The sequence below is a fragment of the Gorilla gorilla genome, chromosome 23, assembly GCF_029281585.2.
Source record: "Gorilla gorilla gorilla isolate KB3781 chromosome 23, NHGRI_mGorGor1-v2.1_pri, whole genome shotgun sequence".
In the NCBI taxonomy this organism is placed as follows: Eukaryota; Metazoa; Chordata; class Mammalia; order Primates; family Hominidae; genus Gorilla; species Gorilla gorilla.
The window spans coordinates 48,233,101-48,248,337 of NC_086018.1; the positions used below are offsets into that span (position 1 = coordinate 48,233,101).

At 63.2% G+C, this 15,237-nt stretch overlaps 1 protein-coding gene across 11 annotated transcripts; it reads left to right on the plus strand.

Annotated features, from left to right (window-relative positions):
- Positions 1-477: 477 nt before the first annotated feature.
- On the plus strand, positions 478-14,367 carry TRABD (TraB domain containing). Of its 11 annotated transcripts, none has more exons than XM_055374462.2 (11): positions 490-576; positions 4,926-5,039; positions 7,667-7,733; positions 8,216-8,294; positions 9,059-9,225; positions 9,619-9,759; positions 11,964-12,074; positions 12,172-12,311; positions 12,595-12,767; positions 12,847-12,958; positions 13,117-14,367. In XM_055374462.2, the coding sequence occupies exons 2-11, from the start codon at positions 4,948-4,950 to the stop codon at positions 13,289-13,291; spliced, it is 1,257 nt and encodes a 418-aa protein (XP_055230437.1). In that variant the 5' UTR covers positions 490-576; positions 4,926-4,947; the 3' UTR covers positions 13,292-14,367. The 11 variants fall into 11 exon arrangements, with proteins under 11 accessions (XP_030863220.2, XP_055230437.1, XP_018873977.3 ...); XM_063704602.1 differs by having other exon boundaries at positions 508-576; positions 12,160-12,311; positions 13,141-14,367; XM_031007357.3 differs by having other exon boundaries at positions 509-576; positions 12,160-12,311.
- The last annotated feature ends 870 nt before the right edge of the window (positions 14,368-15,237 follow it).

Genomic DNA, 15,237 nt, shown 5'->3' on the forward strand with positions numbered 1-15,237 from the left:
CCGGGTCGGGGACGGCTCTGGGCCGACCCCCGGAGGGCGGACTAGGCCGATCCCCAGAGGGAAGGAGGCCGGGCCGAGGCCATGGCAGCGCGTTCCCTGATCCCGTGTTCTCGGCTCCTCGCGTCCCACTATCGGCTGTCCCTTTCGTGCGGGACTGACGGCTCACAGAACAGTTACATTTCAATATCATTCGACTCAAAACCATCCTGTGGACGCCGTGCGAGCATTGTCCCCATTTCACAGCTTGGGAGCTGCGACCAGAGAACGTGGGCGCGCCTCGCAAGGCCGTGACCGCGGCGGGACTCGAACCGTCCCTCCTGAGTGCGCGCCGATGTTCCTTAGGACCCGGGAGCGCCGGGGAGGGGCGGGAGCCTCGCGCGCTACCCCCTGGGAAGTGTAGTCCGCAGTTGCGGGCCGGGGCCAAGCAGGAGGCGCGTGGGACTACCCTTCCCGGCATGCCACGCGGCCGCCGGCGCCCTCGGCCCGTCCGCCCCGCCCCGCGGCCCCAGCCCGCCCCGTCCGTTGAGGCCCCGCGCCGCATGGAGGCCGGCTGAGGAGCGCCGCTGCCTCGCCTCGGTACGCCGCGCGGCGCGGACGGCGCGTGCGTGAGGACGGGGCCCCAGCACCGAGCGGGGGGCGGGCCCGGGTCAGGGCCTTGGGGGGACTGTGGGGGGCGGGGGGAGCGAGCCCGAGTCGAGGGGTGGGGGCCGGGGGCGGGGGGGTCAGGCCCGGGTCAGGTTTTGGGGCCGGGGTAGCAGGTCGTGGGGGTCAGGCCCGGATCAGGTTCAGGTTTTGGGGCCGGGGGAGCAGGTCGTGGGGGTCAGGCCAGGGTCAGATTCAGGGTTTGGGGCTGGTAGAGCAGGGTCGTGGGGGGCCGGGCCCGGGTCAGGTTTGGGGGCCGGGGTGGCAGGTCGTGGGGGGCCAGGCCCGGGTCAGGTTTTGGAGCCGGGGGAGCAGGTCGTGGGGGTCAGGCCCGGGTCAGGTTTGGGGCGGGAGCAGGCCCCGCGCGTCCCCTGCCACCGCTGCCGGGAGCGGCGCTGCCGAGGAGCGGAGCCCCCCAGGGCTGGGGCGGGGAGGGTCAGCGGCGGCCTCGCGGGAAGGCGCGGGTCGGACCTCGAGTCCCAGAGTCCTCGCGGGTCGGGAGGGCTCCAGCCACCCCCGCCTCCCGCCTGCAGTGGAGCCGGCCGAGGTGAGAGTGGAGGAAGGCGGCCCAGGCCTGCAGGTCTCTGGGGGTACTGGGGGAGGCCGAGCGGGAGGCCCCGGACCCCCGTTGTCCCTCCGGCCCCGCTGAAACCTGGGGCTTCGCTCTTCTGTAGGTGCCTTTGCCCTTCAAGTGGAGCAGAGCGGGGTTCCCATATGGGCTAAGTGGACGCCAGATCGTCCTCCGCTGTGCGCATTCCAAACTTAAAAGGTCCTTTTAACTGAGCTATCACGAAGCTGCCGTGTGTCTTTGTCAAAACTCTTACAAGAAAGATGGAGTGGGAGCTGTCTGGGCATTAGCGTCCCAGAAACAACCAGGAACTTGTGAAGGTGCTAAGCTCCCTGCGGGGACTCCCGCAGCCTTGGTAGCCTCCAGATGGAAGCCTCCTAGCTTTCAGGTCCCTGAAGAGGCCGTGCAGGCCGCCAGGCTCACTGCGCTGTGTGTCTCTGCTCCCCGCTTGCTGCCGCCCCCCCTGCAGTGTGACTGGTGGGGATGCCTGCCAGCCTCGCCGGAGGCCCTGATGCTGTGGGGTCCGAGGAGGAGGCCTGGCAGGGTGGGTGGGTGGCAGGAGCCTGTGGGGCCCCCTGCATGGTGGTCAGTGTGGGGGCTCTGCATTGACTGTGACCAGGTCCTGGGAGGTTGGGGGCTGCCAGGTGTGCTGGCAAGGAGGCCTCGGGCTCTGGCTCAGGTGTGTTTCCCGTCTCCCAGCTCTGCCACACCTGCGTGAAGCGGTCCCGCCAAACCCGGGAGGGGTTTCCTGTGGCCAAAGGTGCCAGGCCTCAGAAACAGGAAGCAGGGGAGGTCAGAGCTCTGGGCCACACCCTGGTCCCTCCAAGTTTGTCATTTCTGCAACCCCCAGGTCTGACCAGTTTGGAACCTGGGCTTTCTGAGCCGGTCTAGTGGGTTGGTTGAGAGATGGGGGTTTTTCTGGGAACTGCATTTGGTGCTAGCCAGTTTTTGGTCTGCACTAGGAAGCTAGGCTGCAGTCTGGGAGGCAGTTTCTAGTGGGGTGAAGGGGATAAGATGGGTGTCTTAGCTCTAGCTGCTGTAACAAAGCATCACAGACCAGGAAACTTTAAAAAACAGCAGGCTGGGCTGGGTGCGGTGGTTCACGCCTGTAATCCCAGCACTTTGGGAGGCCGAGGCGGGCGGATCACAAGGTCAGGAGATGGAGACCATCCTGGCTAACACGGTGAAACCCCGTCTCTACTACAAAATACAAAAAATCAGCTGGGTGTAGTGGCGGGCACCTGTAGTCCCAGCTACTCTGGAGGCTGAGGCAGGAGAATGGCGTGAACCCGGGAGGCGGAGCTTGCAGTGAGCCAAGATCATGCCACCGCACTCCAGCCTGGGCGACAGAGTGTGACTCTGTCTCAAAAACAAAAATGAGGTCTTGGCCTGGTGCGGTGGCTCACACCTGTAACCCCAGCACTTTGGGAGGCCGAGGCAGGTGGATCACAAGGTCAGGAGTTCAACACCAGCCTGGCCAAGATGGTGAAACCCCATCTCTACTAAAAATACAAAAATTAGCTGGGGGTGGTGGCGCACGCCTGTAATCCCAGCTACTCGGGAGGCTGAGGCAGGAGAATCGCTTGGACCTCAGGGTGGGGGAGGTTGCAGTGAGCCAAGATCACGCCACCGCACTCCAGCCTGGGCGACAGAGTGACACTCCGTCTCAAATTTTAAAAAAATGAGGTCTCGCTAAGTTGCCCAGACTGGTCTTAAACTCCAGACGTCAGACAATTCTCCTACCTCAGCCTCTCCTGAGTAGCTGGGGCTGTGAGCAAGTAGGCTCCTCCCACCGTGCCTCACTGGTGCTGGGAAAAAACTTAACAGAAATTTATTTTCTCAGAGTTCTAGGGGCCGGACGTCCCAGATCAAAGGTGCTGGTCCCTGGTTGCCATGCAGCCTTCTGGCTTGTAGACTGGCCCCCTCTCGTGGCGTCCTTACCCGGGGGAGCGAGAGCTGCGTGGCGTCTCTTCCAGGAGTACTAACCCCGTCATGGGGGCTATGCACTCATGACCTCATCTGAACCTGATCACCTCTTGGAGGCCCTGCCTTCTAATACCTTCATAGTGGGAGTTAGGGCTCTAACCTGTGGGTTTTGGGGGACGCAGTTCAGTCTGTAGCAGTGGGACCTGAGCAGGCAGGTGGGATGCGCTGTCTGAGGCTCCCACTGGATGTCAGGTCCTGGGACAGAAGCCCTGCGGGACATTTCGGATGCAGACAGCCGTCTCTGACGCCAAAGGACTGTAGATGCCGCTCTGATTTTGTGTCCTAGGGCCGCACACCTCAGGCAGAGCCCTAACGGGTGGGCTTTTGCGCACAACAGATGTCCTGGGGCTGTTGGGAATTCTCAGAGGCTTCGTCTGCACAGAGGATCATGGTTTCCAAAGCCAGATATCCCTTTTTACAGATGAGGGACAGTGCTTGGAGAACAAGTGTCTTCAGAGGCAGTGTCTAGGGTCTCCTGAAATCGGGCTGCTGAGTCTTTTCTTGCCCTGTGGGTCTCCACCCCGTTCTCTGCCTTTGGGACAGACCGTGCTGCGGCAGAGAAGCTCGAGGCCGAGGCTGACTGCTAAAGCAGCATCTGAATGTGGCTTGTGCTGGCAGCCCAGAGAGGGCCTCCTGTGTGGGGCAGGTGGGATGCTGGCCCTGGAGGCAGGTTCCCGCCTTAAACGGAGGCTCCTGCCCAGAGCATCCTGCCCAGGGTAGCGCTGGGGTCTGAGATCTGAGGACCCTGTCTGCCGGCTACCCATGCTCAGGAGGCATGTCCCACAAATCGTGTTCAGCACCCACCCCAGTGCTGCTCGGTGGACGTCCGTGCGGGTCAGGGAGAGTGAAGCACAGCTGGTCTGATACAAGCGTCTGGCTTCCTGCCAGGCTGCACCGCTTCCCAGCGGGTTGGCCTTGCGGGTAACAAGGCCAGAAGCCACTGCGAGGTTCCCTGGGGCAGTGCCAACACTGGGGATTTGGGAAGGAGAGATGTCTGTCCCCCCGGAGGGGCAGCCAGGGTCTGCTGGTCTCTGCTGATGGACCTGAGCGTATCTGAAAAGGACAGGTAGAAAGGGGGTGGCTGCAGTGTGCGCTGGCCGGACCCCAGGTGATGCTCTGCTGGGGCCCACAGGGGCTGGCTGCAGTGTGCGCTGGCCGGACCCCAGGTGATGCTCTGCTGGGGCCCACAGGGGCTGGCTGCAGTGTGCGCTGGCCGGACCCCAGGTGATGCTCTGCTGGGACCCAGAGGGGGTGGGGGTGGGAACCAGGTGGGTGGTTCTTCAGACATTGTCTCTGAAGACACTTCAGAGTCCAGGCTCAGCATCTGTGGCTTTTGGGCCAGGGCCTTTTGCTCACCGCCAGGCAGCTGGGAGAGGCTCTGGGCCCAGCCATAAATGTCTGAGAGCACAGCTGCCTGGGAGCAGGCTAGAGGGAGGAGGGCTGGTAACCTGAAATCACACCCTAGAGCTCTCCAGGGGCCTTGGCGAGGAGGGAAAGAGAGTGTTGAGACTGTAAGAGTGACTGTCAGAGACGTCCCCCAGAATCACGGGCTTTAGGTGCTGGGGGGGCCTCAGTGACCTTCCCGCCTGGCTCCCTGCGGGCAGCACGCCTCTGCTGAGAGGCTGCAGGGGCCAGGGCTGGGGGCTGGCACTGCCTCTGGTGGCATTGACATCGTCCTGCTCAAGGCTTGGCAGCCGGCCCAGGAAAGCTTCTCTGCCCGCCCTGACAGGAGACCTGTGCACGCCCACCCCATGGCACGACTGGGGTCAGGACCAGCGCCTGCTGCTGCACCGAGACCCTGCCCTGTCCATGGCCACAGGCGTACCCTAGGCCGGCCTCAGAGGTGGGTCTGGCCAGGCTGGGTGGAGGGTGGGGGCTGACCGCAGACCTGGGGCTGCCACACCCATGGGGGAAAGGCTGTGGTGACGTGGGCGCCTCCTGTTGGCTGGGCCGACGCAGCCTCCCGCCCGGCTGCACAGGAGTTTCTTTAAGGAGTTTCCCCCGTGCGCCCCGGCAGCCTTGCGCTGCTCTAATGGTCCGGACTTCCGTGTGTGAGTTTCCCCCGTGCGCCCCGGCAGTCTTGCGCTGCTCCTAAGAGTCCTGGCTTGTGTGTGTGCAGCTAGACCCAGGGAGGCGGCCGTCTCCCGGACCGGGTGCTTGTCTGGGCTGGCTGGCCTGGCGGCTGCTCACAACAGCTTCCGGTGGGTTCCGGTCGGGTTGCATCGTGGAGCTTTCACCTACAAAAGGGGAAGGAGGCGGCCCAAGGGGCCGGGGCCTGGTCCTGCTGTGACCGGTGCCAGCAGCACTTCCTGGATGTGCCAACCGTTAAGACGCCCAGGCCAGGGTTGGGTCCAGACTCAAGCCCAGGTGGCAAGGAGTGAGACCCCCTGCCAAGGCTGTGAGGCCCCATAGGGGAGCCTGCCTGTGGAGCGGGCCCCCCTTGCCTTCTGCAGAGGCTCAAGGCCCCCGGGGACATGAGCCTGGTGTTTATCAGCTATCTCCTTAGTCTCAGTTGACCTCCCCCGACCATGGCCCCATTGCACCACCCACCCCAAGCCAGGCCAGTTCCTCTCCCAGAAGTCCCAGCTGTCCAAGAAGAGGGCAGGGTGGGCTGCCCTCTTCTCGGTCAGCTTCAGATGGGGCCTCTGGTTGCACTGAGACAGGCCTCTTCCCCTGCTCAGAGCCGTCCCTGCTCCCCCAGCCCCTGAGCTGCCCTCCTAGACACTGCACAGAGAGCTCCTTCCTGTTCACAGGTGAGGACACCCGAGCTTGGAGGCATCTTAACTTGGATGTGCGTGGCCAGGACCCAGCTGGGTCTGTGAGTCCTGGCTGGGGCCGGGGTCTGTGCCTGCTGCGGCTGTGTGCCAACAGGGTTTGCAGAGGAAAGGAACCTGACATAGCGTCTTACTGCTCATTGTTCCTTTTTCTTATGAGTTCTGAGAAGTGGGCAGCAGTAGTGACATGAAAATGACCCCAGATGCATGCAGGCATCAGTACAGAACCCGGCAGCGGCCCCTCTGAAGCACATCCTACAAGCCCCGTCGTTTCCCCGCCAGATGCTCGTCTCTGACTGACGCAGACACTTCCAAGACAAAACCACAATACCTTGCACGACTAGACAGCTCAGAATGGTTTCCAACGGCTCATTTTTATTTTTTACTTTTTTTTTTTTCTTGAGACAGAGTCTCCCTCTGTCACCCAGGTTGGAGTGCAGTGACAGGATCTCAGCTCACTGCAACCTCAGCCTCTCGGGTTCAAAGTGATTCTCCTGCCTCAGCCTCCCCAGTAGCTGGGATTACAGGTGTGCACCACCACGCCTGGCTAATTTGTGTATTTTTAGTAGAGATGGGGTTTCACCAGGATGGTCTGTGTTGGCCAGGCTGGTCTCGAACTCCTGAGCTCAGGCAGTCCATCCACCTTGGCCCCCCAAAGTGCTGGGATTACAGGTGTGAGCCACCGCGCCTGGCCTGTTTGGGATATTTTAATGATTCTGCCTGGTGACACATCCATCCGCCAGGACGTGCATGAGCCATTAACTTGGTAAACAGTCACTCCTGGCATTCCGTGGCTGAGAACATTCAGGAAGAGCCACATGGTGCGGCAGGGCCTGTGGCCAGTCTCAGGACAGCCTGCTGGTCCCTGGCCCCGCCTCAGAGGGACTCTGCACAGGTCTTGCCGATGCTCCGTGGGTCTTGGCCAGTGCGTGCCTCTGATGCTGCAGGCGCCTGGCTGTTTTCTTCCCTCCCTCAGGCTCCTGGGCCCCCGGCCTGAGCTCCTGGTTTCTCTCTGAGAGTCTGTGGGGAGCTGTGATGCCTCGGGGCAGCCCCCTCGTGTGGCTGCCCCAGCCTGTCCGGGTTTCTACCGTGGTTCCTTCCACACCATGTTTGTCTCTTAAACTGGGAGAGAAGGTCTTAGCTCCAAACACGTTGATTTGTGTGCTTTGTGGATTCCTCCGTCTGTACTGACTCTGTGCCGACGTTGTTGCCCAGGCTGTAGTTACTGAAAGGGGAAGTGGCTTTTGTACAAAGGCCCTGGGGTCTTTGCCATGTGTCAGCAGCTGCGTTGCTGTGTCCTGAGATCGTGTGTGGACTCCAGGGCCGCCTTCCTGTGTGTGCCCGCCGTGCTGCGGTGAGGGTTGGGCAGCTCTGGCCCTGTTCTGAGTGAGGCCTGTGCACCAGCAACCCCCCTGGGCCCGTCTGCGTTTTCACCAGCAACCCGCCCTGGGCCCGTCTGCGTTTGGCTTATGCTGGGGTGTCCGGGGACCTGCTGGCCTTTCCCCACCCGGGCCTGACCTGAACAGACCCTGGACCTCAGTAGCCTTTGATGGGCAGGAGGCATTTGAGGATATGGGGGAAGGAGCCCCCAGGCCCACCCAACAGATGGTTCTAGACTGACAGGGCACTACGCAGTGAGTCCTGAGCCAGGTCTGGGGCTCCAGGTGGAAACCCCGCCTCTCATGCCTCTCCTCAGGCTCCCCACAGGTGCAGGAAGCCACCGCCCAGCCATGGACGGGGAGGAGCAGCAGCCACCGCATGAGGTGAGGTGGAGGCTGGGCTGGCTGCACAGAGACAGGGGCGGGGGGCTTCCCCACTGTGTGGGCTCTCGGGGTCGGTCCCTGGCTGTTGTTCTGCAAAGGTGATCTTCACAGGGTTCTCCAGGGTCAGGCAGGAGGCACCTCCAAGGGAGAGGGGCGCTGGGCTGAGGTGGCCTGGTGGCCCTGTCTGCCCAGCTTGATGGCAGCTGTGCCAGTGATGGCCAAGCAGGAGGGGTACTGACAGTGTGGGGCCTAGGCTCTGCGGAGGCCCTGCTTTTCAGGGTGTGTGGTACACAGAGCGGCCACGGGTCCCTTTCCCGGGTCCGTGGTCCGTGGAGCGGTCACGGGCCCTCGTTTTTCAGGGTGTGTGGTCTACACAGCGGCCACAGGTCCCTTTCCAGGGTACGTAGTCCGTGGAGTTGCCACGGAGCCCTGGCTTTCTGGGGTGCATGGACCCTGACTTGAACTCTCCTTTCCACCTGCAGGCCGACGTGGAACCTGTTGTGCCGTCGGAGGCTTCAGAGCCGGTGCCCAGGGTGCTTTCTGGAGACCCCCAGAACCTGTGTACGTGTCCCTCAGGGTGCTGGCACGTTCCCCGGTGTTGGGCTGTTGAGTCAGGGAGGAGGGGGAGGCAGCCAACCACTGCCAGGGGCTTGGAGCTTGTGGCGAGCAGGGGCCCTGGCCGAGACCTGGGGTAGGTGCTGCTAGGCCTGGTGCCACCCAACAGCAGCTGCTCCTGGGCCCTGCCTGGCAGTGGAGCCTCTTGGAGGGGCTGCAAGCAGCACAGGCAGGCCCCTGGGCATGGGGGGCTCTTGAGCACAAGCAGTGTGAGCGGCACGGGAGTCCCTCCCTGTGGGGTGGGGAGTCCCTCCTTGCTGTGGCCTCAGCCTGTCCCTCCTGAGTGGGGTGGGGTTGCTGTGGCCTCAGCCTGTCCCTCCTGAGTGGGGTGGGGGGGCCCGTTTCACCTCAGAGCCCCTCCCCTAGCTGAGCCCTGGTCAGCAGCAGCAGCCCTGCGGCACCTGCCCCCACTGTCCCCCACACCGAACCTCATCCACAGCAACCCCCAAGGTCACCCTCATGGGGTGTATGGGGCACAAGACTCCTGAGGCCCTGGCTTCTCGAAGCCGTCCAGCTCACAGAGGTGGTAGCCGGTGTTCCCATCACTGGGCAGGCAAAGCCTGTGGAGCGTGACGCTCGTCAGGGGTCTTGTGCTCTGTACCTGTTCGGTTCTCAGAACCCGGGAGGGTTCTAGAGCCCAGGCTGCCAGCGGGCCCGGCGGCGTCTTTGGGGTGGGCCCGGCACCACAACGGCCTGTGCTGCTGTTGCAGCCGACGTGGACGCCTTCAACCTGCTCCTGGAGATGAAGCTGAAGCGGCGGCGTCAGCGGCCCAACCTGCCGCGCACTGTGACCCAGTTGGTGGCTGAGGACGGGAGCAGGGTGTACGTGGTGGGGACAGCCCACTTCAGCGACGACAGCAAGAGGGACGTTGTGAAGGTGAGCGCCGCCACCCGCCACAGCCTGGACACGGGTTGGTGTAAGCTCCTGTGTCCTGCACTCAGGGACCTCCTGGCAGGGCCCGTGTGCCCGTGTGTGCGCGCCGCAGGCCGCCTGCTTCAACACTGTGGTCCCTGGGAGTGGCAAGGTGGGCTTCCTGCCTGGGAGCCGTGATGGCCTTGTGCGTTTTCCCACTTAACAAGTGAACAAGCCTCACAGCTTCCTCTCTCGTCGCTTAGAGAATTGAGCTGTCACTGCAGCAGCGGGGTTAGCTAGCCCTGGGGTGACGCCAAGGCTGGCTGCTCCTGGGATGGGGCCCCTGCTGCTGGTGTCAGCTGTGCTGAGGGGCAGGGAGCGGCTGTGTTCTCGAGGTGTGACCTGTGGCTGTTGCAGACCATCCGGGAGGTGCAGCCTGACGTGGTGGTCGTGGAGCTCTGCCAATACCGTGTGTCCATGCTGAAGATGGACGAGAGCACGCTGCTGCGGGAGGCCCAGGAGCTCAGCCTGGAGAAGCTGCAGCAGGCCGTGAGGCAGGTGCGCAGCCACGGGCAAGGGTCAGGGTCGGGGTCAAAGCCACCTGTCTGCCCGTTGCCCAGGTTCCTCTCACAGCCCATGCCCCCAGTCAGTGTGGCTGTGCCTGGCCTGCCCTGGGGATTGCCGGGTTAGGGACCTCCCCTGGGCCAGGAGAAATGAAAGAGGCTCCATTACCCAGCTTCAGGCAAGGGAGGAGGAAATGGGTGGCTCTCCAAGCTGAGGCAGGGGCTGGTCACCCGAGGACTGGGTTGCCGAGCACTTGCTGGGGATGGGTCAGGTCTCAGTGCAAGGCTGGCCCCCCAGGTACCACGCCCAGGCCCAAAGTGGGTGGGGCTCAGGGCTCCTCCTGTCCCCACTTCTCCAGCCCTGCAGTGACCGGAGAGGCAGGACTTTCTCATTGCTCTTTGTGTTTTCGTTTTTTTTTTTTTTTTTTTTTTTGAGACAGAGTCTCGCTCTGTTGCCCAGGCTGGAGTGCAATGGTGCAATCTTGGCTCACTGCAACCTTTGCCTCCTGGGTTCTAGCGATGCTCCCGCCTCAGCCTCCTGAGTAGCTGGGATTACAGGTGCCTGCCACCACACCTGGCTAATTTTTTGTATTTTTAGTAGAGACGGGGTTTCGCCATGTTGCCCAGGTTCATCTCAAACTCCTGAGCTCAGGCAATCCACCCACCTCAGCCTCCCAAAGTGCTGGGATTACAGGCATGAGCCACCGTGCCCGGCCAGTCTTTTGTGTTTTCAAAGGGGACCCAGCACGCCTGACCCCAGCCCTGGTCAGTTTGCCTTCCCCCTGTTCAAAGGAAACAATTGTAATGAGATCTTATAGAAATGTCCCTAAACGTTTGGCGCCTGCCTTTCATTTTTTAATTTCTCCAGATGAGGCAAGTCACCAAAGAAGACCTCTGTGGGCCGTCTTATAAAGGGCAGTCCCCGGTCCAGCCAGAGCCCAGCACTGGGCAGCCTCCCCACCAGAGCCTGGGGCCCAGTGATCTCGAAGGGGCATAGAATTCGGCAGTGCTGTGCTGCTCACTGCTGCGGTGTCACAGAGGGAAGGGGGCGTGGGGCAGGGTCTGGGAGACACCAGGTGTCCGCTTCACCTGTCCCCTCCCGGGGGACACTCGCTGTGCCCTGGTGTCTAGGTTTCTACTGGGGTTGGTCACAGGCACGTCTGAGCTCAGACCCCAGCCCCTCCATAGGTGGAGTGGGTCCCAGTGGACCAAGGCCCCATGCACGTCTCATCCTAAGTTAGCCTGGGCTCTCCAGGGTGGCCTGGGCCCCCGGGAAACACGGGCACTCCATCAGGCGGGACATTCCCAGGGCTCAGGGCTCAGGCCCAGACCGTCCCTGGGCGCGTGCAGGTGTGAGCGATTGCCCGGTGCTGTGTGGGCCCCGGGGCTTTGCTGCCCTTCTGTGGGCATCATCTCCTTCACACGTGGACACCCCCGTGGTGCCAGCCGGCCAGTGAGACAGGCAGTAGGCCTCGGGCTGTGGCTGCTGAAGATGGGGGTGGCCTGGTGTCCGCAGCAGCAGCGGTGCTGTGCTGACCTCAGCAGGCAGGTGTGAGTGGCGAGGCCCCTTCTCCAGCCTGCCTGCCCAGCACCCAGCGTCTGTGCCAGCTCAAGGCGGCCCCTTAGCAGCACGAGACTGCCTCATGAAGGCCTTTTCTTCTTCTTTTTTTTTTTTTTTTTGAGACAGAGCAGTCTCACTCTGTCACCCAGGCTGGTGATCTCGGCTCACTGCAACCTCTGCCTCCGGGGTTCAAGTGATTCTCCTGCCTCAGGCTCCCGAGTAGCTGGGATTACAGGCACCCGCCAGCACACCCGGCTAATTTTTATATTTTTAGTAGAGATGGGGTTTCGCCATGTTGGCCAGGCTGGTCTGAGAGAGAACTCCTGACCTCGTGATCCGCCTGCCTCAGCCTCCCAAAGTGCTGGGATGAGAGGCGTGTGCCACCGCACCCGGCCCGTGAAGGTCTTTTCTGAAGGGAGCTACCTTTGAGAAGTGCCTGTTGGGGCAGAACTCCCTGCTCTGGTCTGACCCTCTGCATGCTAGGGTGGTCCTGCACCTGTCGGGGAGGGGGCCAAGGACACAGCACGGGGCTGGGGCAGGGCTCTGCGCTGGTGCTGCCTGCCATCCCAGTTCTGCCATTCCCCCAGCGCACCCCCCCACCCGCCCCTCCAGCTGATGCCTGCTTCCTCTCTCTGCAGAACGGGCTCATGTCGGGGCTGATGCAGATGCTGCTGCTGAAGGTGTCTGCACACATCACCGAGCAGCTGGGCATGGCCCCAGGCGGCGAGTTCAGGGAGGCCTTCAAGGAGGTGGGCACAGGGCGAGGTAGGGGGTGGCCACAGGGATGTGGCTCACAGGGGTGCTCCGGGGTTCCCACTGCTCCCCAACGCCCAGCCTCTGCTCCAGGCCAGCAAGGTGCCTTTCTGCAAGTTCCACCTGGGTGACCGGCCCATCCCCGTCACCTTCAAGAGGGCCATCGCAGCGCTCTCCTTCTGGCAGAAGGTCAGGCTGGCTTGGGGCCTGTGCTTCCTGTCAGACCCCATCAGGTAGGGCTGCCCGCGGGACCCTGGGCGACCTCTTGTCAGACCCCATCAGGTAGGGCTGCCCCCCGGACCCCGGCCGGCCTGCAGGGTGGTCTGTGGGAGGCTCCAGGCCCTCCTGTGCAGGTCCAAGCGCAGCCAATCCTCACTCAAGGCCTTCCCTGCCCTTTCCTTCCGCCACAAATCCCAAACAAACGTGCTGTGGTCCCTGCCCGGTGTCCACAGTGCCAGCCCCCCCCCCCCAGCCCATTGCCCATCCCTGCGGGGCTGCAGCCATCCCTCTCCACAGCAAGGATGATGTGGAACGCTGCAAGCAGAAGGACCTACTGGAGCAGATGATGGCCGAGATGATTGGCGAGTTCCCGGACCTGCACCGCACCATCGTCTCGGAGCGCGACGTCTACCTAACCTACATGCTGCGCCAGGCCGCCCGACGCCTCGAGCTGCCTCGGGCCTCTGAAGGTGACGGCCGCCCGCAGGCGCGGGACCCCCTGTGAGGCTGAGGCCCGAGCAGGTACTGACCCCTTGTCCTTCCCCACAGCCGAGCCCAGGAAGTGCGTCCCCTCCGTGGTCGTGGGCGTCGTGGGCATGGGCCACGTGCCGGGCATCGAGAAGAACTGGAGCACCGACCTCAACATCCAGGAGATCATGACGTGAGTGCCCGGCCCTCCCTGCAAGCCCCGCCCCACAAGCCCCCAGGTGGAGGCCAAGCCCCCTGGAGGCCAACCGCATGCGGCAGTGACCCAGGCGTGGGGGCTGGGGTATGGGGAGCCCACCCCCAGCCAGGCCCAGCGCCCCCTCCCTCCCGCAGCGTGCCCCCGCCATCCGTCTCCAGCAGAGTGTCTCGGCTGGCCGTGAAGGCCGCCTTCTTCGGCCTGCTGGGCTACAGCCTGTACTGGATGGGCCGCCGCACCGCGAGCCTGGTCCTGTCGCTGCCCGCCGCGCAGTACTGCCTGCAGAGGGTGACCGAGGCCCGGCACAAGTAGGAGACTGCTCCCCGCCTGCTCGGGCCCCTGAGAAGCCAGTGCCCCCGTGGCACTTCTGGGTGCCAGGTGCATCCTAGCCCGCCCGAGGCCCCTGCCACCCCCCATGGGGGTCTGGGCCCGGCCTCGCCTGCCCTCCTGGGCCAGTCACCCCTCCCCCAGGCCACCCAAATAAAGGATTATTTAACTGTCTGAGCTCAGGCCTCCCGGCAGCCCATCCCCTCCCACACTGCAGGGGCCGTTCCCCGGCTTCTGGACAAGACACCCAGCTCCGAGGGGGCAGGGGCTTGTAGGAGGGGCCGAGGCGTGCGCTGCCCTCTCAGCCCTGGTGGCGGGCGGGGGACAATGGCCACTGTCCCTACCTCACTGTGCCTTCCTGTACTCCGGCCACAGGAGCGTCGGCCCAGGGGCGGCTCCTGGGGGCTCCAGGGCAGGCGAGACTGGGAAAGGCCCAGCCCTCGAGCTCCAGCCGACCCCACCATGCCCCTGGCATCCTGGCCCGGGCCGCCACCTCCCTGGCACCGTCTGCCTGCAGGGATTCTGTGTTTTTGGCTTTTTTAATGTCTTAAAATCTTTTACTCAGGTAATTTTAATTTCAAAGAGAAAAACTGAAGTAAATGTCAAAAAACACCAGCCTTAAATCCAGAGGGACAGAATTCGTGTTCTTGGGTCTGTCCCGAGTGGGCTCGCGTGCAGCCAAACATCAGCTCTGGGTCCAGGCGTGGCCTCAGCTGGGAGCCTGTGTCCTGAGCCCCTGGAGCGAAGGGGTGCCTGGGGCGTCTTGGCCCTCTCTGGGCAGACAATGTGTGCACCTATGTGGAAGGCCAAGGACATGGGCTGTGGCCAGGCCTGTCCCGCTCAGGCCCCCTGCCCGGTGGCCGTCTTTGTGCAGGGCCTCCCTCCTGGCTGTCCGGGACACGGCCCGTGCAGCCCCAGCCTGGACCCAGGCCATCTCTGGTTGTGTCTGTGCCGACTCAGTGTTGAATCAAATCAGGTGTGCGTCAGGAGCCGGCTGTGTCCTTCCTGCCACACTCGGGGATTCATTCCTTAGAAACTGAAATAAATTCTAATTTTGGAAACTCCTGTTTTGTGACGTGTGAAAATGGGGTTCAGGTAATGAAGGATCCCTGCCTCTTCCCCCGTGCTCCAGTGCAGCGGGTACTCGTGGCCCTGCCGGGGCCCTGGGGGAAGGAACTTGCCTGGTTTCCAGCAGAAGAGACAGAGTCACTGTCCCTCCATGCTGACCTGTGGGACCCTTCTCACCCACCAGGTGGGACGCAGGTGGCCTGCTGACACTCGAGACCCTCCATACCCAGTCCCACCAGATTCCAGAGTGTGGACCAGACTGAGCCAGACTGGGGCCCCGGGGGTCGAGGAGACAGATCAGGAGGGCCCAGGGCCTGGGGAATAGGGAGGGGTAACACCTGCCAAGGAGGATGCTGGGAACGGGCGGCCGGGGGGAGGGGGCTGCTGAAGAGGGAACGGTTGCTGTGGGCTGCAGAGGAGGGTTGGGCACGGGGACCTCACCACATTATCCCTCATCCAGTCACCTGCCCAACCCACGCAGAGGGTCCTGAGGGCTTCACCCGCAGCCCCAAAGGGGCAGAGCTGGGGTCACGCAGAGTCTCGGAAGCCCACGCTGTGGCCCCAGGAGAAGGTTCTGGATGTAGCTCCTGTATGTGAAGGGTGGGCTCGCGCCGCTGCCGGAATAAAGGGAAACCACAGGCAGGAGGGAGGCGCGTCCAGGATCCGCGGCCACCGGCCTCTCAGACAGTCCTCTGGGGCCGGGGCCGGAGGAGATGGAAAGCGGGGGCACCACAGACTCATCTGAACCCCCGCGTTCATTCGGACACACAGACCGCAAATTCCTCCCCCAGGGGTCGGGTCCCTCAAGCCAGCCGAAGACCCCGGTGCCCGCCCAGCCCTCCGGGAGGGTCTGCGCCTGCGGC

Bases quoted from the DNA above. Each gene is read 5' to 3' on its own strand.
- TRABD (XM_031007357.3), top strand. From the start codon at position 4,948: ATGGCACGACTGGGGTCAGGACCAGCGCCTGCTGCTGCACCGAGACCC. The intron at 9,226-9,618 runs GTGAGCGCCGCC...TGGCTGTTGCAG, and splicing joins GCAAGAGGGACGTTGTGAAG to ACCATCCGGGAGGTGCAGCC. The intron at 12,312-12,594 runs GTAGGGCTGCCC...CCCTCTCCACAG, and splicing joins TTCCTGTCAGACCCCATCAG to CAAGGATGATGTGGAACGCT.